General features: G+C 39.2%; 1 protein-coding gene across 1 annotated transcript in view; it reads left to right on the top strand.

Annotated features, from left to right (window-relative positions):
• The first annotated feature begins 1,772 nt into the window (after window positions 1-1,772).
• The window catches only part of slc17a6a (solute carrier family 17 member 6a), a 41,274-nt gene continuing 18,536 nt past the window's right edge, over window positions 1,773-24,510 (top strand). The window contains exons 1-7 of the mRNA XM_086008141.1: window positions 1,773-2,586; window positions 4,343-4,595; window positions 5,077-5,195; window positions 18,272-18,386; window positions 19,107-19,194; window positions 19,317-19,403; window positions 22,854-22,996. Of these exons, the coding sequence (XP_085864267.1) occupies window positions 2,501-2,586; window positions 4,343-4,595; window positions 5,077-5,195; window positions 18,272-18,386; window positions 19,107-19,194; window positions 19,317-19,403; window positions 22,854-22,996 (891 nt within the window). The 5' untranslated portion in view covers window positions 1,773-2,500. The remainder of the gene's footprint in view (window positions 2,587-4,342; window positions 4,596-5,076; window positions 5,196-18,271; window positions 18,387-19,106; window positions 19,195-19,316; window positions 19,404-22,853; window positions 22,997-24,510) is intronic.

The following is a 24,510-nucleotide window of genomic DNA, read 5'->3' as shown; positions in this document are numbered from 1 at the left end:
ACAACATTACCTACTGACAGGACTAGCCAGAGATGTATCATTCATATAGGGCTGTAACTATTAGCATGTTTTGGGACTTCTAAACTTCTTCAAACTCTTGCTGCAGTAGAGAGTCAATCAATGCTTTCCGTTTACTTACACAGCCCTGGTGCTGGAAAAGGATTAAGAATTATTTCAAAATAAGCTTTGCTTAAAGAACATTGACAAACTGTCAGAATCGGTGTAGAAGTAAATATTAATTTTCATTTGGTGAAATATAGAACTGACAGTAGCCAAGTCAAATAACGTTCTTCATGACTATAGTTATTACAGGACATAACGTGGAATTTTATACAAAGTACTTTATGGAGTTCACGCCAATTCTGGGATTGAAGGCAAATGGTATGTTGGCCTTCGTAGCAAGAGGGTTTGAGTACAGGAACAAGGATGTCTTGCTACAGTTGTACAGGGCCTTGGTGAGACCGCACCTTGAGTATTGTGTGCAGTTTTGGTCACCTTACCTGAGGAAGGACATTCTTGCCATGGAGGGAGTGCAGCGAAGATTCACCAGGCTGATACCTGGGATGGCAGGAATGACGTATGAGGAGAGATTGTGTCGATTGGGCTTATACTCACTGGAGTTTAGAAGATTGAGAGGGGATCTCATCGAAACCTATAAAATTCTGTCAGGTCTGGACAGACTAGATGCAGGAAGGATGTTTCTGATGGCTGGGGAGTCCAGAACCAGGGGCCATAGTCTAAGGATAAGGGGTAAGCCATTTAGGACTGAAATGAGGAGGAATTTCTTCACCCAGAGAGTGGTGAACCTGTGGAATTCTCTGCCACAGAGGGCGGTGGAGGCCAGTTCATTAAATATATTCAAGAAAGAGTTGGATATATTTCTTGAGGCTAAAGGGATCAAGGAGATATGGGGAGAAGGCAGGGACAGGGTACTGAAATTGGATGATCAGCCATGATCTCATTGAATGGTGGAGCAGGCTCGAAGGGTCGAATGGCCTACTCCTGCTCCTATCTTCTATGTTTCTATGAAATAAAGGATTGTGTGTTAACAGTTGTAACATTATTTCTCCACGCAAGAAGAATCAATCTACAAATATGCAACAACTGTTTTTTATAGTTAAAATGTGTTATGAAAAGCATCGTGTAATCCTTTCTCTCATACGTAATGTCAAAAGTCAAATGATATCGAAATCGGATTTTTATTTAAATCTGATATAAAATGCAGCTCAGGTTTCATTCCACCATAGCATCTCTTCCCAGTCTGCTTCCAATACATTTTGTGAGTCTGAGCAGTGTCAGGGTCAACCACCAGGCGGAGACGTGGACCATGAAGAGTTAGCTTTCAATCAACCGATATCACTCTGTTAATTGGTGCGGCAACATGTTTGATCTTATGGTCGCATTTAAATCTTCGATTTTTGATAAAAAAATCATTCGAATGCAAACGCATGCTTTTGCAATTAAAAAAGGGGGCTTAAATCTTAAGTTCTTACTCATTTTGTTTTAAATGGCAGGTTATGCTCAAATCTGTATTTTGGTCTCAGTGGGATAATTTGGAATATCTGCAAACTAATAAATCAATTAAGGAAAGCGAACTGTTGCACCGGATGTATAATGTGCTGCTTTGCGTAAGGGCAGTCATCCCTTTGCAAAATATGTGACATGGATTAAAAAAAAATAAGGATAAAGAGGCCATGAACGTGTGCTGTAGTCTTCGTGCCTGTTCAATAAATCAACATCCTTAGTACAAGAGGATCATGAGATCCAGATCCATTCAAGGCTAGGAATGAATGCCAGGGGTGCGCCTCACGTCAGCAGGGGGAGCGCACATGGGGATTGAAAGAAAACTTGTCAATTTTTTTTTAATAAACTCCAAGCTCCGTGAGGCAGCGACACAGCCTGGAAACCTGTGGCGAGATGATCGAATCTCTGACGCCGTTTCCATAGCATCCACAACCCAAGACAGAGCCTGGTGACGGTGAGGGATTTGCTGAAATACGGTCAAATCCCAGAGAAAATTGGCGATCGAACCAACACCCCCCTCGTTGCAGCGTTGCTGCTGTCCAAGGTGCTGAAAACGCCACCAGCCACTTTCCCGTGCAAACTACTCCAACAATCGACGGTGCCAGGTAGTTCTGTTCTGCCTTTGCATGCGACTGAAAAGTCGTGCATATTCATAGACTTTATTAACTGCGATCTACAGGTTACAGCCCAGGATTTATTTTTTTTACAAGCAACAGTACATTTCGGAAGCAGGATTCCCTAAACATCATGACTGTTTCTGAATCTTCAGTGGTTGGGTGCGGGCAGCCAAATAAGACTTTCTCATTTCCTCTTTGAACTTCGAATCGCAGCAGCATATCAGTTCCTATGTAGGAGTCGTACCCTCCTCTGTAGCTTGAGAGCACTTGATCGTTCTACCATATTCATTCTAATGAACAGTCATTATCTCTAGCATGACACTTTCATAAGAGAATATACCTGAGCAGCTTCTGGAGGTATGGATACTGTTAAGGAACGGGTCTTTGCTCCCAGCAAAGAGGGGCTCAAAAATTTTGCTGGGAAATCCCTTAGCCACCTGTACAGGTAAGACTCCTAACAATATTTGTCAATGCGTGATTCAATAAAAAAATGGGCTTAAAATACCCGGGGATGCATGTCGTTGTACAAAGGGTTTTCTAAATCATCTCTGGAAACGTTATTAAATGCAAATATTGATAATAAATGTATGTAGTTATAAAGACGGTAGAATAATCAAAAATGCTTGTATTAACCTCGTTCATGCCACATAGATGTATGTGTGATGTTCCTCAACACTCCCTCGCTCCCCCTTTCCCCCATACTTATCTTTTTAGCTTTTTCAGCTAATAGGACTCAGAGTGCAGTCAGTTAAATATGGCTGCTTGCATTTTTGTCTCTTTAAATCGGGATTGCTGTCATATTTACTATGAGCTACTACAATGCGAAATGAAACATGTTTAGATTAAGCACGGGTTATTTAAGAGACCGTCGTAAATGCGAGTTTTCCTTTGGTCTAAAAAATCGACTTGTGGCATTACATTCTTGTTCTGGAGCTTGAGTGTAATCTCCACCTTAGCAATCAGCCATGGAACGTGTAAATAATTAATATCAGAAGGGATGCCTGCTTCTGCATTTGGCGCGTCTTTGTGCATTAATCCATAGCACTGCATACATATCGACCTGTTTAATAATATATACACCACTGTGCCTATCTATCAAAATAACAATTATGCAAGGTATTTTTTTCCAAATCGAGTCTTATTTTGATGTAGATCTTTGCGATGTAACTAGTCACAGATTTTTTTTAGACTAAAATCAATTCAGTCTATTGACGTGATTATTTGAAAAGTACAATGTCTTGGATATCTTTGATGTTCAAAAAAAATGTGTTTGCTTTTAAAATGCTTCTCTCCTAACCTCAGGCTTTACTTGGTGTGCTAATCAATTATTGTCAGGTTAATCGCTTTATAGTTTTACAGACTTTTAACATTTTTTAATCACAATTGATTATATTTTGGCCAAAAAGTAAATTTATCGACAATAACTTCTTTTTAATACTGAAATATGGTTGTAATAAAGCTCAACACTGATTAAACACAGCAACAGCTTTTGAAGCCTAGAAAATCGAAATTTCCATTCGTTATTTCTCCCTGTTATGTTAGGTATTAGTTACATGTTTTCTACCAATAATATTAATATTGCCCTTACAATAAAACAGAAATTAGATCAGAGAGATCAGATTTGATTTCTGTATTGCTTTTATTATTAAGTCAAAATGTACATTTTTCCAAATGACCGTTTTACCAATTAATGTCATTTCAATTGTAGCGAACTAATATCATGCAAAGAACACTGCATTCTAAAATAAGGCGTCTACTTGAGAAATAAATATCCCAAAAGCACATATACAGTGCGCTTTAAAATACACCCGTATAAACATAAGGAAACCATTTTAGGCGCACGTTTATGAAAATAAAAAATCCGAATGATAATTATGTGGCGCTACTTGTTCTTATATATAGTTTGTATTCTAGGCTTATGTGTGTCCATATACTATTACACTCTGGGCATGCATCTTATTCCTTGTCGGGTTGATGTAGTGTATTTTACGAATATTTAACAGTAACAAAATAAATATAAATTAGACTGTCCTATATCAATGTACCCCGACTGCGAATTGTAAAAAATAAGACCGCAAAGATAACACAACAGAGAGATGTATGTTTCTTAATTTCACAAAGAGTCCCTTAGACGCGAGCAGCAGTAAAGGCATTAAAGGAATTTTTTTTTCTGTTGGGTGAATGTGATTTTTGTGGTGCAGAGTCCTGGAGAAGAGGCAGCAGCCTGGAGAGAACATCGAGATGACCGAGGATGGCAGGGTGCAGGATGTCCGGCCGAAGAAACCGCCGCTCTGTGATTGTACCTGCTTCGGGCTGCCTCGCAGGTACATCATCGCGATCATGAGCGGCCTGGGCTTCTGTATCTCCTTCGGGATCAGGTGTAATCTTGGCGTGGCCATCGTGGACATGGTCAACAACCGCACCATCCACCACGGGAATACAATTATTAAGAAGGTGAGGAGGGCAGGCTCTTAGTCTGGATTCTAAAACACTCCGTGGAATTCAGTTAAATCCCAGGGCATGGCAACTCTCGTTTTAATCTTCTATATTTAGTATCAGAAATGTTGGATGCTTGTTTCCAAGGCTAAAAATAGTAAAATAATGATTGGAGAAATGTCTGATAGAAATAAAAGAAAAACACAGAAATGATGCTATAAAAACCTTTACTCTAAATTTAGAACATGCCAAAATAATTATAGCTAGGCCCAAACCTTGTTCTCTACCCTGTCTCCTACCCTTTCCCTGCTACCAGCTTATGGTGAATGGAAAAATCCCACATCATTAAGTAGCTGCAGCCCTAAGGTTAAAACACGTGTTCGATCACTTGGGGTGTATATGACTATCATTGTTTCTAAATATATCTGAAAGATTCTTTCCCGTTTCATTATAATCTGACCTGCATTTCCCTCCCCCTTTTTTCTCTCTTTTCCACAAGAAAGCGAAGTTTAACTGGGATCCCGAGACTGTGGGAATGATCCATGGTTCCTTTTTCTGGGGATATATCGTCACTCAGATCCCTGGCGGTTACATAGCGTCTAGATTGGCAGCGAACAGGTAAAAGACCTCATCTGAAAACAATTTGGCCATTTGATGGATTTTACTGATGTGCAAACCTGGCGCCATTAATGCAAAAAGCTGAAAATAGCGACTGCAAAAATTTTCACAACATATATTCGATTTTTATTTTAAATATTGCTTTTACCAATGAGCCCGGATTTTAAATTAAATATTTCGAATTCGAACCAGATTGTCAGACACAAATTATTGAACGGAGAACCAATTTAAACGCTGTTAAATTACTAAAAGGTGGAACGCTAAGTGAAACTCGACAAATGCCACATACGCCCAGGAATTTTGTTTGGTACTTATTGGAATCCTTATTCAACGAACTCATTTTTGACTATAGAAGATATTTGGCTTTAATTTTTTTTTAACTTAGCTTATAGGCAAAAACAATTAGGAATCTCACAAACCCTCCTGCGCTTCCTTGATGTGGGGACCATCGGCGCTGGGTTGGACTAAGGGGGAAAAACAATCGAGATCTGATCTATTTACTTCAAATTCAATTTATCCACACTAGCTTTTAAAAAAACCTGTTTTAATCAACAATAGAATAATATAATAGAATCATTAAATAGAACCATTCTTTGGGCAATCAGCTTAATTGTAATTTCTCTCCCCAAATCATATTCTTTATGCTTTAAATGTTTTACTTTTTTATATATCAAATGCAATCATTTAAGGAATCATGTTCGTGATAATAACTTTATGAATGAAAAGAATTAGACGATTTTCAGGCAGATCCCACTCCCGATTAACGCACTTTGATTTAAGAGATAATTAGAGGGTGTGAAAGACGTGTAAAATTGAGCATGTTGTGCCAGCTGTAAAGCCGAGTTGGGGAGCAGGTTGTGGACGATCCGTTTCTATGGTGCCTGCTAATACTTCGGCACACAGGGGGTTTCATCCAACCTGTTAATTAGATCCCCTGAGATTCAAACCGAGTTTATCTTAATCCGAGTCACGCACTGTGCCGACTGGTTCCTAGTGCCTGCCCAACCCACTCTAGTCTGCATGAAACGTGCCCATTTTCATTATGAACAATATATTCAAACGCACATTAAATGCCTCCGCCGTGCAAAATATTATGCGCACGTCAACTGCAGAGGAACGTGATCAGTGTCCGTGTTGCAGGGAGCGAGATGATTTGCGTAAAGTTGCGACAAGACCCGAGAAAGATAAAGGGGGGTTGAAAGGTTGTTGTGATTTGAAAGCGATTTGTTAGTGGGTGGATTTCTGAAAATTGCAATTCTCACCGTGTTTTAGAAAAGTTTCTCTTTCTTCTACGTTCAAACGATGTTGAAATGTCCAGTGACTTCCTAACATAGTAGCCGGTGTCATTTATTTCACACTAATAAAACGTGCTAAGTAGATTAATCCTCCACCCCAACGATATTGTGAGCTGTCAGGGAACTGGATTCCCAATCCGCACTGCCGACAGTTTTTAAAACTTGCAGTATACGCAGTCTACAATTTTAGCTAGTGACAACACGTTAGATACGGACTGGGTGTTTAATGCATTGACACAAAAATGTCTGGGAACTGGATCGTAAATTATTAGGGAATAATAGAAAAGGGGGTTCGTGTGAATTAGATACGGGAAATATTTGGGGTACAATTACAAGAATGCCGGCAGAAATTTGTTAAAGCACAGGCCTCAAAGTGTTCAAAAACACTGCCTATGTTGTTAACTCTAACGATATTTATGAATTTCCAAGTGTTTTTTAAGATTGAGTCTTTACATATTCATATACCCGCCTTATATCATAACATATATCCCAATCTTAGCGGAATGAATCATTCATATCGCTGCCCTATGTGGTTGATCTTAGCATTGCAATCTGTAAGCGATTATCTAATTTCACATTTCAAATGGACTATTTCTTACAAATATAGTTGGTTTCACTTTCAGAATAACTGCAAACGGGAGTGTGTATATCGACACGGCATTCTAACTTCTACTCTAACGTGCTGGCCCCTTTCAACAAGATAACATTTCTAAATGCTGCATGTGTCCGAATACAAACTCTGTAAGACCAGAGCGCTCTACGGTGTAATAACAATTTGACAATGATTTGACAATGTGGCAGGGAACTTCCAAAGATCCTTTGTAACGACTGTATAATCCAAAATGAATGGACGAGTTTGTGTGGAAGAATTAGTTTACAAAACGGCCAAGAATCGGTGATTTTGAGGACAGGTTTTTTTCACCTCATAGAAAATTTCTCAAAATTTGACTTTTTAAAGAGGGGGGGGGAATCGCTGGAATTATTTTATGATTTAACGTGTGTTACAATCCCTTGTTTTCGCTCCTTTTTTATGCGGTAAAACATTCAGGCAGAAATCGTGAAATAAGATATCAAAACAACGGTTGTAGTGTCTTTTATCTGAACATGGGTTGGGTTCAGGGAGAAATTCTAATTGTCCAACAATTTGGCTAAAAAAAATGTTTTTGGGGGGGTGGGGACTGCCGATTTGCAGGAGACCATTTGTATCACCACAGTGCCTGATTCCTTAATCTGTCCCCCCTTGGAAAATAGGCGGAGTTGATTAAACAATGCCTGTTGAGATCCTTACCAAGAGCCGCGATGGGTTTTACTGATAAACAAAGGTGACAGTTTATGGAGGGCACTATTTGTTGCCGAGGTGGTCAAGTCCAGGAGGTTGTAAGAAACTATGAGGGTTCTTGTCACGATTTGTAAGCTCTTGTTGTCTTTGTTCACTGAAGCAGTTGGTGGACAGTATTGATACCCGCCAGTCTCAGTCTGTTACATAAACCACCAGCATGTTAAAGCGGAATTGCCAAAGATTCGAGCTACACGCCCTCCTGTCTGCACAATTCTAAACTTGAGTTTTTAGCGTATCATCTACAACTAACGGTAACCAACTAATGATTTTTGTTGTGGCAATATTCTCTGTCACCTGGCAATTGCAGATTTAATGTACTTTCGATTGTGCCCCTATTCATATAGTAGCCCTGATGCCGCATTCAATCCTTCCCCGCATTCCTACAGGAATTGAAAAGAACTCGGAGAGAACTCATCACAATAAATTGCGCCCAATCTGTTGATATAAGGTACCCTGGATATACGCACAGAAAACATCTGTCGATGCTCTCCCCCCCCCCCCCCCCCGTGCCCCCTCAATTCATCTATTTTTTTAAGGTACAGTTATAGTAAACTTGGGAGATGGCTTCAGCGAAACAAAATTCATACACGTTTCTCAACATGCCCAAACGTATTCAGTGGTGGCTGTGGAGAAATCCCATGGAAGCCGAATGCTTAAATCATAAAGATGTATTAATCTGTGGTTCGTGGCTTTGGCCAATTGCTGCATGCTTAACCAAGCGTTTTACCGGAGCATTTTAGATACTTAGAGCTTGTAAAAAAAAGATTGCACTGTTTCTACCAAGATGTGCTTAGTTTTATATGTAACAGTTACTCAAGTGGAATAAAATCTAAATGTAACGTCAGCAAAATAGAAACACTACAATATACAAGTAAGATTCAATTAGATTAGAAAAATAGTTCTTAAAGTACCGAATGTTAAGTGAACAAACGCTTTTATTTAGATTTGAGACAGTTCCCCTGTATTGTTCATGGCCTTGACTTTTCTCTCTGACTGTGAATGCGATGTCCAGTTGACGCGTTCTGTTGTACTGTACCAGGACGGTTTGAATGCTAGATTATGTGACAATATTAATCTCCTGGTTGGGGGGTGACAGTATCAAGTGCAATAAATATACGATTTTGTTCACTAGAACGATTATTGCAACGAAAGTAAGAATTGCGCTTTAAACCTGTAGAGTATATTCATTGTGGGTTGATGCACCTTCTGCCTGTTTCCAACACAGAACAAAGGGAAGCAACACACGCCGAGTATGATATTTAAATGTATACAGCATTCGTTGGTATTAACTGAGATGTTCACATTTCGGATTGATCATTTCCCAATATGCAGAACCTGTTTCTTTTGTAAATTCACATTGATCAATTCCATGTGTCTATCACCACTGTACCAACACCACAAATGATGAATTTGTACAAATGAGTTCATTCATAAACCACTGGTATCTTGTCATCTTCTTCCTCTTTCCCCAAGAGCTAGAAGCAACGTTGTGATGAATTTTAAAAGACAATTTTCCCTCTTCACATTTCAATGCGATACCCATCGCTTGAATCCCAAGTGACCCTCCTCTCCCGTGACGTTGTCCTTGACACAATGCATCATTATCCAATCAAAAACTTCTAATAAGCCCCTTCCGGTTTGCGACTGAGATAGAAAGCGTATCTTATTTCCGGCTCCTGCTTGGCAAGACGCGAACAGTATAATTATGCGTAATTTTGCAACGCAGAGACTTACCGTCACTGTGTTAGAAGAAAGTTTGAGACAGCCTTCCGGCCTCCACAAGAAATCTTTTGTCACCTGGAGAAGGGGAAGTACCGGCTTTGATGTCTGAAATCCCCTATGCTATGGGGAGAATAATGGATAATTTCGGGGTCAGTACCAGGCTGTGATCTAATGTGAACTTTTTAAGTGACATCATAAACTACGAAAGCACAACGGACTTAGTTATTAATGTCATCTGAAATCTGAAATAACATTGCCACTTGATTCTTTTCTTTTGTCTATGACATCCAAACTTAGATATTAATACATGTTACATAATCGCTGCATCTTTATAAATTATACTAATCCATTGATGACGAGGAAATAACATAGCTAACATAGCGTGTCATAGATAGAATAACACCTAGACTGACGTGTGATACATGGAAAAGTTGAATAGGGTGGGGATAAAGGTTATATTTTAATGGCTGTTTTGAAAATAGTAGTTGAGTGCATTTTCCCCATGCGCAATTTTATGAAATGCAACTTTTTCGTGGGAATTGTGATAAAACACATATCACACGTTTCAAGCAGCTAAATAGCCAACAAACTGGTATAAATGACGGAAACTTAATTCAGCCAGTTGTGGAGTGTACATTATTTGTCTATAAAGGTTGCATGAAAATAAAGAAAATCCCAATATGCCAACAAGGCCCATAGTAAGGTTTCCATGACCCACTTCTGTGCTATGTGGTTAAATTAGTCGAAACTCAGATCACTTTTTGTTACTCAAACATTGTGACATCACAATTACGCTCATCATTTTGTACAACAGGAAGATTGTTTATTGAAGAAAAAGAAAAGCTTATCTATTAACCATCCTCCATCACTGTCACGGCCCAATAAAATCAGTAAACAACGCCATGCGTTGGATTCAGAAGAATGCGCTACCTTTTATAAACAAAGGCAAAGACTGCTGGTAGAATTATTTCATGAAAAAAGAACATGATATTGCAGATAAGCAATTGGTTGAGATATTTATACAACTAACAAAGGGACTTGTTGAAGTATATCTCAAATCTTTCATTGTTGTGCTTTTACAATTAACTTCAATTTTTTGGCATCTACATAAGTATGTATCTGTGCTGGCTTTTACCATGAACTAGAAGCGTATTTTTGCAAGTACCTTCCCCCATTCTTACAAAAAATAGAGAGCAAGTATATCAATTGTTAAATAAATGGACAATGAAAAAAATTAGAATAGGAAGATACACATCAACATTTTTATTTTGCAAACTTCAAAACCGCAGGTGTGAAGTGAAGAAACAACAAAGCACTTGGAGCCTGAAATTATTCTGAGATAATAGGTATGGATGCATACATTTATATCTGAATAGAGGCATTAAACCACTTAAAATAAATCATTAACACCTCTACTAAAACAGTGAAGAGAAATTTCAGATAAATGCTTAAAGCAGTTGTGCTTATTATCCCATCGTGTAGTTTCAAGCATCATTTAGGTTTCCAACTCCTCCCTGCCAAACACACACAGTCATCAACACACAACACATCAACACACAACACAGTCGTACACATGTTTATGCACATGCTCACACACACACAACACATGCTTGCTTTCATGAGTAGTTTCAAATATTTAATCTAAAATTAGTACAGATCTTCCTTCTTCTAATGCTTCATTCTCATCATGCCATTGCACCCAAAAGGCAGTCAGAAGCTCTTCATAAATGTTCTGTCCTTTGCTGTGTTGTTTTCTTCCCAAGAGAGGTTTCTTTTTCTTATGTTGTTCCTGTTTTGCCCACCACAATATTAAATTATTGATCTAAATCTCAGGTTTGCACTCACACATCTTTATCTCTCCCAACATCTCCAGTAAATGTATTTTGATTACTGACAAATCTTGTCTTATCATAGACACAACTGATCTAAATATTTCAAGCCAACTACATGAACTCATATCCACAGTATTTGCCTTTTCCCACACGTAACTAACATGTGCCTAATTCTATATTAGCATCAATACTGAAATGGAACAACATTGCAATGATCCCTATTATTAGATTCTTATTTAGTAATTTCATTTAGTTTCTTAATATATCCCCTTCCTCATCCCAACTATTTATACTATTAGCTCATCTTTCTTGTTCTCTATATCATGCTTCTCCTTTCTTCTTTGCTTTGTTTTCTAATTTAGGTTTATCTATCTATCTATCTATCTATCTATCTATCTATCTATCTATCTATCTTCCTTTTCTTCTAAACAGCCCTGAATCTAAAGCTGAACTATGTAATCATATTTTCACACACCGACTTGCAACCATGTTGTTATAGGCAACTGTGATAAATTGCATCCTGATGTGATCAGAATGAGTCCACATTTGTCTTGATGTACTTCACAAGTGCAATGAAGATAAGATGAAAATACTGATGACTAACTGAGTTTGAGTCAGATCCATACACATTTTATTCGAAACCTGAATAAAATGAACAGTTATGTTGCAGTTCCCAAACATAAAATTACAGAGATGCTTACTTCCTTCAGACAATTTCCTCAAGTTCTGAATTTGGGTTATCTCTCCCCATGTCATGATGCACAACCAATCTCCATTCGCTTTTAACAAAGCCATAACAGTCCATAACAAGGAACAATTCCTTTGTTAATTTCAGGCAGCACGCTTTATATTGGACTAAGAGTAAGATCAGTGGTACAAGTACATTACTATTTTCTATTCGTATCACTGAATTGTTTACTCATTTTTTGCTAAAGTAATGACAAAAAATTCCTAAGGGCCCAAGAAGGCTTCAGTAATCTTGAGACCAAATCTTTTGAGTAGTCCAGCAATATAATCTCAATTTCAGATGTATTATATCTTTAAAATACCGTTTATTAGTATCACAGTATGTCATTCCCTGCTTTACTATTTTATATAGTACCGAGGGTGGATTCCAGTTGTTATGCATATTTTCTTGCCTGTGGACAGTGTTATGGTGAACAGTGAGAGGTGCAAGTTACTGTGATCAAAGCACTTTATTAGAAAGGCAATGATTTGGGGCTTTCTTACACATGTTGCATGGAGTAGCTGATCATTGATCCCTTATATACAAACTGTAATGATCATAAACAGAAGTTAAAAGAGAGTTTTTAAGAAATCGTTTATGTGAGGCGCTACTGTTATTTATTGTATAGTGACCGTGTGGATTTATTACTGTTCAGCTATCTTCAGTAGTTAAAAGACAAAACGTGTATATATAATAAATATCGATATGTATGGAACATAGTGATTAACAGTGAAATATTATTAACTTCTCTAAGATTATTTTCTTTTAAAAAAAGTCTTGTTATTTAAACTACATACAGTTACACTTGTAGAAAATAATCATCTATATTCCAATAATTTAATCAAATAACTTCTTCGTGTATTTCATTTAGAAGCAAGAGGTCATATGAGCAAGTTACTCAAATATTAAACCAAAGAAGTAGACGAGTATCTCGGAGAGTTGAGCTATAGAAGACCATACAATTCAAGCGAGTTTTAGAAAACTATTGTAGACCAAGGTTCGTTCGCGTGTGCACCGTCTCCACCATATGAACGACCTTTGCATGTTTGGTGAGCGAGCGGCCGTTTTTTCAGAGCTGAGTGGAGAGACAGTATAACTCTGGTCCATCTAATGGGTACGCACCCAAACATGTACTGATCTCAAACCCTGAGCGTACGACAATTGCATCCCGAGTGGGTTTAAAAAAAAAACTTACCGGTGCAATAATAATAAAATTGCGGATTGGTCTAAAAACGTATCAGGTCTCTTGATTCCCATTTAATGGCATGCAGGAGCTTCGGTATATAGTGGTCATTAATAGTAAGGCAGGCGACCTTGGGGGCGGGGGTTATATCAGCAGAGGCAACAATCCGTCCCAGAGTGTAGTTTGGAATAAATCGAAGATAGCAGAACACGGCAATAAAGTCTAACAATGTGCCCACACTGAACTGGCTTTCCTGTATAAAGGTGTTGATTTACTGCTGTACCTTGAAGCTACTACAGGTGATAGTAACTGTAGCACAATGTGCCCAGAAGTTCTCCGTGTTAGCATACCTTCACTCTGAGATAGGAAATATAAATCGCGCACTAACATATTTATATATAAGATCGCAATATCACTTTAAGATAGGCACATTGCAATGACATTATTGTTGGAATTCCCTTTTTCTTTCAGTGTCATTATAGAAAAAGAGCTCAGTTTGATTTCTTGGTATGTAACGTCGCCAGGTCAGGTTAGGATTAGAATATATTTGTAAAAGGTTAGGACGCCGAGGTACCACTGGATGGAAGCGTTCTACTCGTTGTTGATTTGCCGCAGAGTCTGGAGGTGGAAAAGCCGCAGCTCCACATCACCAATGAATATATTAATTAATAATCATTAAATATTTAGTCACTGGTGTAAAGATTTATTGTCCACTGACGCCAGAAAAGTATTTACATATTTATTGGATATTTCCAAAGATCATCAGTCACTGAGATTAGGCTGCGAGTTTATGAAATACAAGGCGACATATTTGTTTGCAGAATATATACGAATGAGTTCAAAAGAATTTAAATTACAAAATGAATGTTATTTCACTGTATAAGGATCGAACACTCTAGTGTCCTTTCTCTTATATTCTCGTCTTTCTCGAAGTGAGAGGAGAGATGGACATAGTTTTCTTTCATTTACCCTGGAAGCAATGCTTTGTATTCCACGCTGGTATTTATCCTTTATCGGGAAGTTTGTTGCTGTAATTTTGTGATGGAGACTATCCTGGGAGGCTTTCAATCTGCCTCAACTCACAAAGGAACCAATGCAATTTTTTACTCGCTCGGTTATTTTATCCGATTTTCGTCTCTCTAGCTCTGTACTAACAGTACGGTTCGTCCCCAGGCTACGTACAGTAGGAGCATCAATATGTGTGGAAGCAACCTGAGCATGTTAACAGGATTGCAATTTATCCCGAAAGACTGGCCCTCTCCGCAGTCCCCGGTCCCTGCGGCATTGCTTTGCTTGATGTGAACAGGTGCAGCACCGGCCAGCGAGCCAATGTGCCTCGCTTAAACTCCCATTATAATTACAATTACTGACCAGTAACAGAATGAGCACCCGTATTAAATACATAACTGCTAAAAGTAAATTATTTGGTTCTATAAATTTCATAACATTTAGCCCAAACCTCATAAAAGAAGCAATGTGTAAAACTTGTCACGACAAGGCATCCATCTATCTATCTATCTATCTATCTATCTGTCTGTCTGTCTATCTATCTATCTATCCCCCGCCCTCTCTCTCTATCTATCCCCGCCCTCTCTCTATCTCTATCTATCCCCGCCCCTCTCTCTCTATCTATCCCCGCCCTCTCTCTCTCTCTCTATCTATCCCCGCCCCCCTCTCTCTCTCTCTCTCTATCTATCTATCGCCCGCCTCTCTCTCTCTCTATCCCCCACCCCTCTCTATCTATCCCCCACCCCTCTCTCTATCTATCTATCCCCGCCCGCTCTCTCTCTATCCCCGCCCGCTCTCTATCTATCCCCGCCCCCCTCTCTCTCTCTCTATCTATCTATCGCCCGCCTCTCTCTCTCTCTATCCCCCGCCCCTCTCTATCTATCCCCCGCCCCTCTCTCTATCTATCTATCCCCCGCCCCCTCTCTCTCTCTATCCCCCGCCCGCTCTCTATCTATCCCCCGCCCTTCTCTCACTCTATCTATTCCCCGGCCCTCTCTCTCTCTATCTATCCCCGCCCTCTCAATTTTTTTTTCAATTCAAATTGCTTTATTGGCATGACAAGGTACATCTTATGTTGCCAAAGCACCGAAAAACATGTCTGATTGAACACGTAAACGCAGATCTAGCCATACAGTGTATAAACAGATATATCCCCGTATGTATAAATATACACACATATAATATGCATATAATCTTTTCTTAGATTTAATGGTTGTCCCTCTGCTTATGGCAAGCTGTAACATAGTTTGCCGCTAAAGTTACGCAATTTCTCTGTTCCCCTAATAGATATGGGAGTTTTTGGTTGTCAATCAAATTTTTGAACTCAGGGCATATTTTTATGAATTTTGGGTAGAAATTCCCCCTTATGTCCTGATAGTTTCCACAAGTTGTGAGGAAGTGCATCTCTGTCTCCACCACTCCCTGACTGCAGTGAGAGCATATCCTGTCCTCTCTTGGCAGCCAGATCTGCCTGTGTCTGCCTTTTTCGATGGCCAGGCTATGCTCACTAAGCCTGTACATAGTCAAGGTTTTTCTCAATTTGCTATCTTTTACCATGGTCAGGTATTCAGCCATGGTGTATTGTCTGTTTAGGGCCAAATAGCAATCGAGTTTGTTTTGGGTTTTTGTTGTTTCTGTCCAATAGGTCAGATATTTTTCCTTTTGTTTAGTGACCATTGTGTTGGGTCGAATTTTCTGTGCTAGGATGTCACTGTCCTGGAGCTGATTATTATTATTAGTGTCAGTAGTTACTTCACTGAGTCCCAGGACTAATTGACTGAGGGGACTCTTTTCTATGATCATCTCTTGGCATTTCAGGGCTTCGTAATGATAGCAGTGGGGGTTGCTCATTTTTAGGTGTTTCCAAAATTTGATGGCTTTTTTTGGATATTAATTAGTAGTGGATATTGGCCTAGTTCTGCCTTGCATGCATTGTTTGCGGTTTTCCTCTGAGTCCGGAGGATACTTTTACAGAATTTTGCATGTAGGATCTCAATTGGGTGTTTGTCCCATTTTGCAAATTCTTGTTGTGTTAGCGGACCCCACACCTCACTGCCATAGAGTGCAATTGGTTCAATTACTGATTTAAAAATTTTGAGCCAAATGCCAATTGGGATTTCTATTTGGATTGACTGGTAGAACTAGTTTGTAGTTTGCTCAATTTTGGTTGCTCCTAGTGTGAAATTTATTCTGGGTCCCTGATGTCTGGATCTTTGCTGGAACACAAGAACTTTGGTTTTTTGGGGGTTCTCTCTCTCTATCTATCTATCTATCCCCGCCCCCTCTCTCTCTCTATCCCCCACCCGCTCTCTATCTATCCCCCGCCCCCCCTCTCTCTCTCTCTCTATATCTATCTATCCCCCGCCCTCGCTATACCTGTCTGCCATCTTGGCCATTTATATTCTAGCTTATTTGGCTTATTCACAAACGATTCCAGCATACTCAACACAATTTGACCACAAATAGTTCGTACAGTTAAATACATTCGAACAATAAAATTGAATGTCGAAACATAGGTAATTTACCAAGAAGTAACACTCGGGATTATGCTTTGACATTGGAATTCTATGTTTGAATTGGAGGAGACCTGGGCCGGGCATGTTTTCGAATTCACTGTAGAAATAAAACACATTGATGTACAGATAAATCGTTCATCAGAATGCAGTTTTCGTTTTGCACGTGAGCTACCCATTCAGCAGGAATCTGAACCATCTGCCATTGAGTTATGATTGGCCAGTCAGTATAGACCCTATAATGTAGCGATACACTATGCATTTATTTATATATTAGGTCCCATCTGGCTCCCAATTCGCCTTTTGTGTATTCCATACAAAAGCTTTGTGGAAGTACACGTCGAGCTGTTAAAGTATATTCCTGTTGCACAGATTAAACATCTGGGATCTTTGGGTTTCCATTACCTGCGCCTGGGATTTTTAATATCGCCACGCCATATGTTCGAAGCCCCTTCAATTTACATTTCAGATAATGAGATCGTTTTTACAATTTGAATGATTCACTCTGAGATTTTTTTTTGGTTGGTGGGGGCGGAGTAAACAATTCGCCAGTGGTCTCAGCTGTGGGAAAGTGGGATCTGAATCACCGGGTGAAACTTCAAAGAGCTTCGCGCAGATTTGAAATGGCTGTTTTCAGGAGCTCTGCTTTAAATGAGTGCAGGTTTGCAATAGTGAGACAGTCGATGTGAACAGTTATAACCTGAACCCTCCCCGTCACACAGCACTCAAACAGATATGGTTAAAGCCGAACCAAGTAATACGCAGTGCGCAATTATAATGATATTCATTCATTGTTATTATGATATTATTCATTATTATTGTGATAATCAATCATTCATTATTGTGATATTTATTAATTGAACAGTAACCCAGATAACACATGTAAGCATCGGTGTTGAGGATTATTTACTCGTTTAACGCCATTGATTTGGCAATGTTGAAACTTTGGGCGGAAGGAATCGTTGGATAACCCGGTCAAATGAGGACCTGATAGACAATTTCAAATTCCTTGGCCCAATTGCATTATTTTTCCTCAGACAATGTTAAAGGCAACGCTGATTGAATCAGTCTTGTGTAGTCTGTGAGAAGCCGCGTTATAAACTAAACTGGAAAAGCTAAAGAAGAATCAATTTTTAGATAAGGATTGTATGTTTGGCACCAGCCGCTTCAGGCACTGTTCAGTAGATATTAAATATTAACTGCAGAATACTGAAACATTTTCAAATCTGTTACCTAATTTCTCGGTCATTCAGTCTGGTAACAACAGCCCCCTCAAAACGACCACCTTGTATTTGTACAAAGTGATGAAAATATTCATTGTCAAGAATAATGGGCGTAACCGAGTGAAATATCTGAACCCGAGGGATTGTGTCTCAGGGACTAAATATTGCAAAGAGTTAATGAACATCTGTGAGGAGAATGTGTATAATGCGGATATTTCTGTGGCTCTGTTTCAGAGTATTTGGCGCTGCTATCTTTCTCACCTCCACTCTCAATATGCTCATCCCATCTGCAGCTAAAGTGCACTATGGTTTCGTGATGTTCATCCGGATCCTGCAGGGACTGGTAGAGGTATGTTTGACCCTCCCGGGGTATTGGAGCAACACCGACTAATTCAAAGAAGCCCACAGAGAGTGCTCACAATACAATGTAGTAAGCTCTGTGGGAAAAAAAAATATTCTTCCCTCTGACATTATTCTACAGTTTGCCCTTTATGCATTACCTGTTTAAACTGATGAAAGTTTCACTCCCCAAACATCATAACCCACCTGTTTTGTCTCTTTACAGATGGTGACTGACCTATTGTGTGTCTCCAGCCTTTTCTATTTTCATTTAAGATTTCCAGCATTTGCAGTCTTTCTTTTTGTTAATTTTACCTTTGACTTGTTAATGTTTTATTACCGATTATATATTGTCATGTTTCTGAACGAATTGGAAACTAATAGCTTTAACTGCATGCATATATTTTAATTAATATGATACAATTGTTTCTTGCAGAATTTTTTGTAGGAATACAGCTATCTGGTTACACGCAGGTCTATTTTTACACATAAAAAGGAAATGTAAACTCGTGATGTAATTGTGTTATTGGGTAGAATATAATAGTAACTGAACTGCAAGATACATTCACACCTCTTAAAATTCTCGACTGCTGATTCCTCTATTTCGTCTGCATCAATAATTGAACAAAGAGTAAATGTATTGATTTTTTACTTAGATGACTGTTAACAAATTACAGACCGGTTTGGCACTCACACTCTGTGTAAAAACATAAATGATGTATGTTTGCAGGGAGTCACGTACCCAGCCTGCCATGGCATATGGAGTAAATGGGCTCCACCATTAGAGAGAAGCAGGCTGGCAACCACCTCATTTTGTGGTAATTAGCATTTTGTTTCTCCTGTAAGTTTTTTAAAATTTTAAATGGATAAACTGTTGCGGAAGTGCAACCTTTGAATGGGATCTTATTTACGTGTTGATTTGACACTGATCTTCTTGCAGGTTCTTATGCTGGAGCTGTAGTTGCTATGCCTTTAGCTGGGATTCTAGTGCAATACACCGGATGGCCCTCCGTGTTTTATGTGTATGGTAGGTTCTAAATCCCAGTGAAGCAGGTGATTGCTGACCAACATGCCTTAAATACATATCGGCCAATAAGCTTTAACACACCAAAGAACACTTGTTTCTTTTAATAAAGTAGTTATTTATTTTGCTTTTGCTGTTTCATTAATGTCTGTATTTATATGATTATCAATACAAGCATTACATTTCTGAAAATACAGTACTGATTAGCTACAAAATAACTTACTAATCCTAGATTGTTATGAACTTTTATTACACAAAAGAAATCAGTTCCCGTGTTATTTTAAAAAAATCTAGCAAATTAATTAAGATTAATAATGGAGCTATTTTGAAGTCTATATTTACAAGTTGGTAAAGCTGTTAAAAAAGCATATGGGACCCTTGGCCTTATAAATAGAGGCATAGAGTATGAAAGCAAGGAAGTTATGCTAAATCTATATAAATCACTGGCTACGTCTCAGCTGGAGTATTGTGGTAGAAAGTTGTCTTGAATGGTAGCACAAAATGGTTGGCATCGAATTGACTGCCTATTATATGCCTCACTTGATATTCAGTTCTATTGAAGTCAATGGAACTGAGTATCTGACGGGGAGTATATTGGCGGCTAATTCAATACCACCTACTTAATGCTACCACCCAAGATTAAGTTCCACCCTATTGTGTCCAATTCTGGGCACCACACTTTAGAAAAGATGTCAAGGCCTTGGAGAGGGTGCAGAAGAGGTTTACTAGAATGGTACCGTGGTGAGGAACTTTAGTTATGCGGAGAGACAAGAACAGAGACAGTTAAGGGGAGATGTAAGAGAGGTGTTCAAAATTATATGGGGTTTTGATAGAGTAAATAAGGAGAAACTGTTTCCACTGGTGGGTGGATCGGTAACCAAAGGATACAGATATAAAATAATTGGCAAATGAACCAGAGGGGAGATGAGGAGATTTTTTTTTGCACAGCAAGTTGTTATGATCTGGAATACACTGCCTGAAATGGTGGCAGCAGCAGATTCAATAGTAACTTTCAAAAGGGAATTGGATAAATACTTGAAAAGGAACAATTTACAGGGCTATGGGGAAAGAGTGGAGGAGCAGTACTAATTGGATCGCTCTTTCAAAGAGCCAGCACGGGCCCAGTGGGATGCATCGTCTCCTTATGTATTGTAAGATTCTATGATTATAGGTGTTATTTTAGAATGTATAATAGCCAATATAATAAATATAATTGAATTAGTTCTTTAAACTGGATGGGAACTCTAATCTTTCTTCATGAAATCAATGGAAAGACAAATTGGGGAATTTCTATACTGGATTCTTGACCTGCAATGCCAGTTTAAGTTCTGGTGGTAAGTTGAAAATGGTCCTTTAAATAATGTTTGAACTAAAAAAACATAGTATGTAAATCTGTAGTAACTCCCTAATATAGTCACTTTAATTCTCCGCTCCACTCCCACTGTGATGTCTCCGTCCTCAGCCTCTTACACTGTTCCAACGAAGCTCAATGTAAGCTCGAGGAACAGCACCTCATCTTCCGATTAGGCACTTTACAGCCTTCTGGACTCAACATCGAGTTCAACAATTTCAGACCATAACCTCGGCCCCTATGTTTTATTTTTTCTCTCACATAACAGCTGTTGATGATTCTGCCATCGCCATTTACACCACATCTAGAGTCATCTTTTGTTTCTTAATGTTCCATTACCATCTCCTTTTGCCTTGCACCATCATCACTTTTGTCTTTTAATCTCTCCTGCCTTCCATCCTATCAGAGTCCTTCCCTTTGTTCTTTCCTCCCCTCCTCCCTTTCCCTGCCCCACACTAGCTTAAAAATCTGTTACTTCTCCAACTTTTTCCAGTTCTGACAAAGGGTCGTCAACCTGAAACGTTAACTCTGTTTCTCTCTCCACGATGCTGTCTGACCTGCTGAGTGTTTCCAGCATTTTCAGTTGTTGTCCCTAATATAGTGGTTATTCTTACTCCAAAAATGTAAATAATATTACCTTGGGGGCAATTGTACAATATAAGCTGGCAGTGGGTGAGGTTTCCACCACCACTGTATATTTAGAATATTATCCTGAGGTGCTATTAGATTAGAGCATCACTTATGCATATAAGTATGCATGGCAACATTTTTGTAATTGGTTTAGATGAGAGGTTATGGAATCAAGGGCAACATCTGACTGGTACAAAACCACAGCATATAGCAATATGATGCTATCAAATATAATTTGTATATAAAATTCTTAGTTTCAAATAAGGATAGTTAATCTCGATTTCAGATACATTGATAATGTTATAATGCTGTGATGTGCTGGTAGGTTCAACCACAGATGTTGGCTAGGGGAGCAATAAATAGTAAAGTAAACAAATATAAGTCTACTAAAACATATATAGTTGAGATACAAAAGTCTTCTAAGGTGTAATGGGTTAGCAATAATTGACCAAATGCATATTATGATCCAATTGAGTAGAAGCTGGCTAATTAAACCCTCAATCTCAATCTTCATTTGGCACAGCACACACAAATGTCCAGTAGACTTGAGTTAAGATTATTAGGCAAAATGCAATTTACTCCTTTGAAATATATGTTCTTATTTGGCAAATATAGTAATGAGATGAATGCACAATTGTACCCATCTGTTCCTGAAATCGTCATTTTTAATACTGCTTTTTATTAAATACATAAATTACAAAAGCAAATGTTTTAAACAAGTCAGTGAAAGAAAGACCCCCAGGAAGAGCTGAAATTGCACAGCAGTTCTGTCAGTGCAAAATTGGTTAGCATTTCCCGCAAGATACTTCATCAGAAGGTCTGTGCTCGCGAACGTTTCCACTCAACAGGGTTGATACTCTGAGTATTTGCCCAGTGTCCATGATTTTCCAATGCGCTCTCATGGCATGTGAGATACCTTGCCACATGTGTGAGGCTTGAGAAAATCTACCCTTAAAATATTAACCTGCTGTTCCCCTTTCAGCTATTGATTGCCTGGCTGTGCAGTTCTGGCATTTTCTGTTCTTATTTCAGAGTTCCAGCATTCATACTTCTTTCCACGTTAATAAATTAATTTTTTTTGCAAATATTAAAAACTATTTGTGCCAAATAATAACTGAATAGTGAGATATTAAATAACTAGTAATTGTCCTGTTGCAGAACAATGGCATTTTGTACTATACATCTAACTTCTGATTCTACATAGTTGCTGACGTAAGAAAACTACTAGGCACTTGGTCTAAGCGTTAAACAAAGCTTTAATCAACTGTTTTACAACATGGAGGTCTAGTTGTGTCCTTCACTAGTTCCTGTTAAGAATGTCCTGTGCAAGCTGGGCCCGTGCCCGAGTATTTATACTCTCCCTGGACAGCGCCACCCGTAGGCCGCTCAGTATTATTTCATAAATCTTTCTTTCATGATTGACTGATTCATGTCAGTTGCTTTCATATGTTTCTTCCTTTTTTTTGGACTAGGGTCTTTTGGAATAGTGTGGTACATGTTCTGGATTCTGGTATCCTACGAAAGTCCTGCAGCACATCCAACTATCACAGACGAGGAGCGCACCTACATTGAAGAAAGCATTGGTGAAAGTGCCAACCTTATTGGAGGAATAGATGTATGGACATTTCTTTCTGCACTTAATTTTAGATACATTTCAGTTAATTAAACACAAATACAGTTCCGTGTAAAATTACTCAAACATATGCACAAAGCTCTGTGCGTATATAATCACATTTATTGAACTTTGTATATGCATACTTTATAAGTCCCTTGAGCTCTGCACCTATGTACTTTAACATGTGCAGAACTTTGTCCTGACAGCCTGAATAATGGGCACAGGGCTCTGGACTTAGATATTGAAATACATGTGCAGAGATCTGCTCTTACATATGTGCACCAGCTTTTTGCATACGTTCTTAAATTCATGCACTGAGTGTTGGGCCTACATACTTTGAACTCATACACTGAGCTCTGCGCACACATACTTTAACACGACAACAACAACACACATTTATATAGCACCCATAAGGTAGTAAAATGCCCCAAAGCGCTTCACAGGAGCGTTATCAAACAAAATTTGACACCGAGCCACATAAGGAGATATTTGGACAGATGACCAAAAGCTTGGACAAAGAGGTAGATTTTAAGGAGCGTCTTGAAGGAGGAGAGAAAGGCAGAGAGGTGGAGATGTTTAGGGAGGGAATTCCAGAGCTTAGGGCCTAGGCAGCCACCAGTGGTGGATCGATTAAAATAGGGGACGCACAAGTGGCCATAATTTGAGGAGCGCCAAGACCTCAGAGGGATGTAGGGCTGAAGGAGATTACAGAGATAGGGATGGGTGAGGCCATGGAGGATTTGAAAATAAGGATGAGAATTTTAAAACTGAGGCATTGCCGGACCAGGAGCCAATTTGGTCAGCAAGCACAGGGGTGATGTATGACTGGGGCTTGGTATGAGTTAGGATACGGGCAGAACATTTTTGGATGACTTCAAGTTTATGGAGGGTGGAAGCTGTGCGAGGCCAGCTGGGAGAGCATTGGAATAGTTAAGTCTAGAGGTAACAAAGGCATGGATGAAGGTTTTATCAGCAGATGAGGTGAGGTGGGGCAGAGCTAGGCGATGTAATGGAGGTGGAAGCAGGCGGTCTTGGTGATGGCGTGGATATGTGGTCGGAAGCTCATCTTGAGGTTAAATATGACACCAAGATTGCAAACGATCTGGTTCAGCCTCAGGCAATTGCCAGGGAGAGGGATGATGTTGGTGGCTAGGGAACGCAGTTTGTGGCGGGGACCAAAGACAATTGCTTTGGTCTTCCCAATATATAGTTGGAGAAAATTTTTGATCATCCAGTATTGGATGTTGGACAAGCAGTGTGACAAATCAGAGACAATGGAAGGGTCAAGAGAGGTGGTGGTACAGTACAGCTGGGTGTCGTTAGCGTACATGTAGAAACTGATGCTGCGTTTTCGGATGCTATCGCCAAGGGGCAGGATGTAGATGAGAAATAGGAGAGGTGAAGGATAGATCCTTGGGGTCTCCAGAGGTCACGGTGTGGGAGCGGGATGAGAAGCCATTGCAGGTGATTCTCTGGCTACAACGTGATAGATTAGAACGGAACCAGGCACGGGC

Source organism: Somniosus microcephalus, chromosome 15, assembly GCF_052327205.1.
Source record: "Somniosus microcephalus isolate GS21.2 chromosome 15, FLI_Smic_1.0, whole genome shotgun sequence".
Classification (NCBI taxonomy): Eukaryota; Metazoa; Chordata; class Chondrichthyes; order Squaliformes; family Somniosidae; genus Somniosus; species Somniosus microcephalus.
The sequence above is the reverse complement of the archived record's forward strand: the minus strand, read 5'-3'. Positions and strand labels throughout refer to the sequence as shown.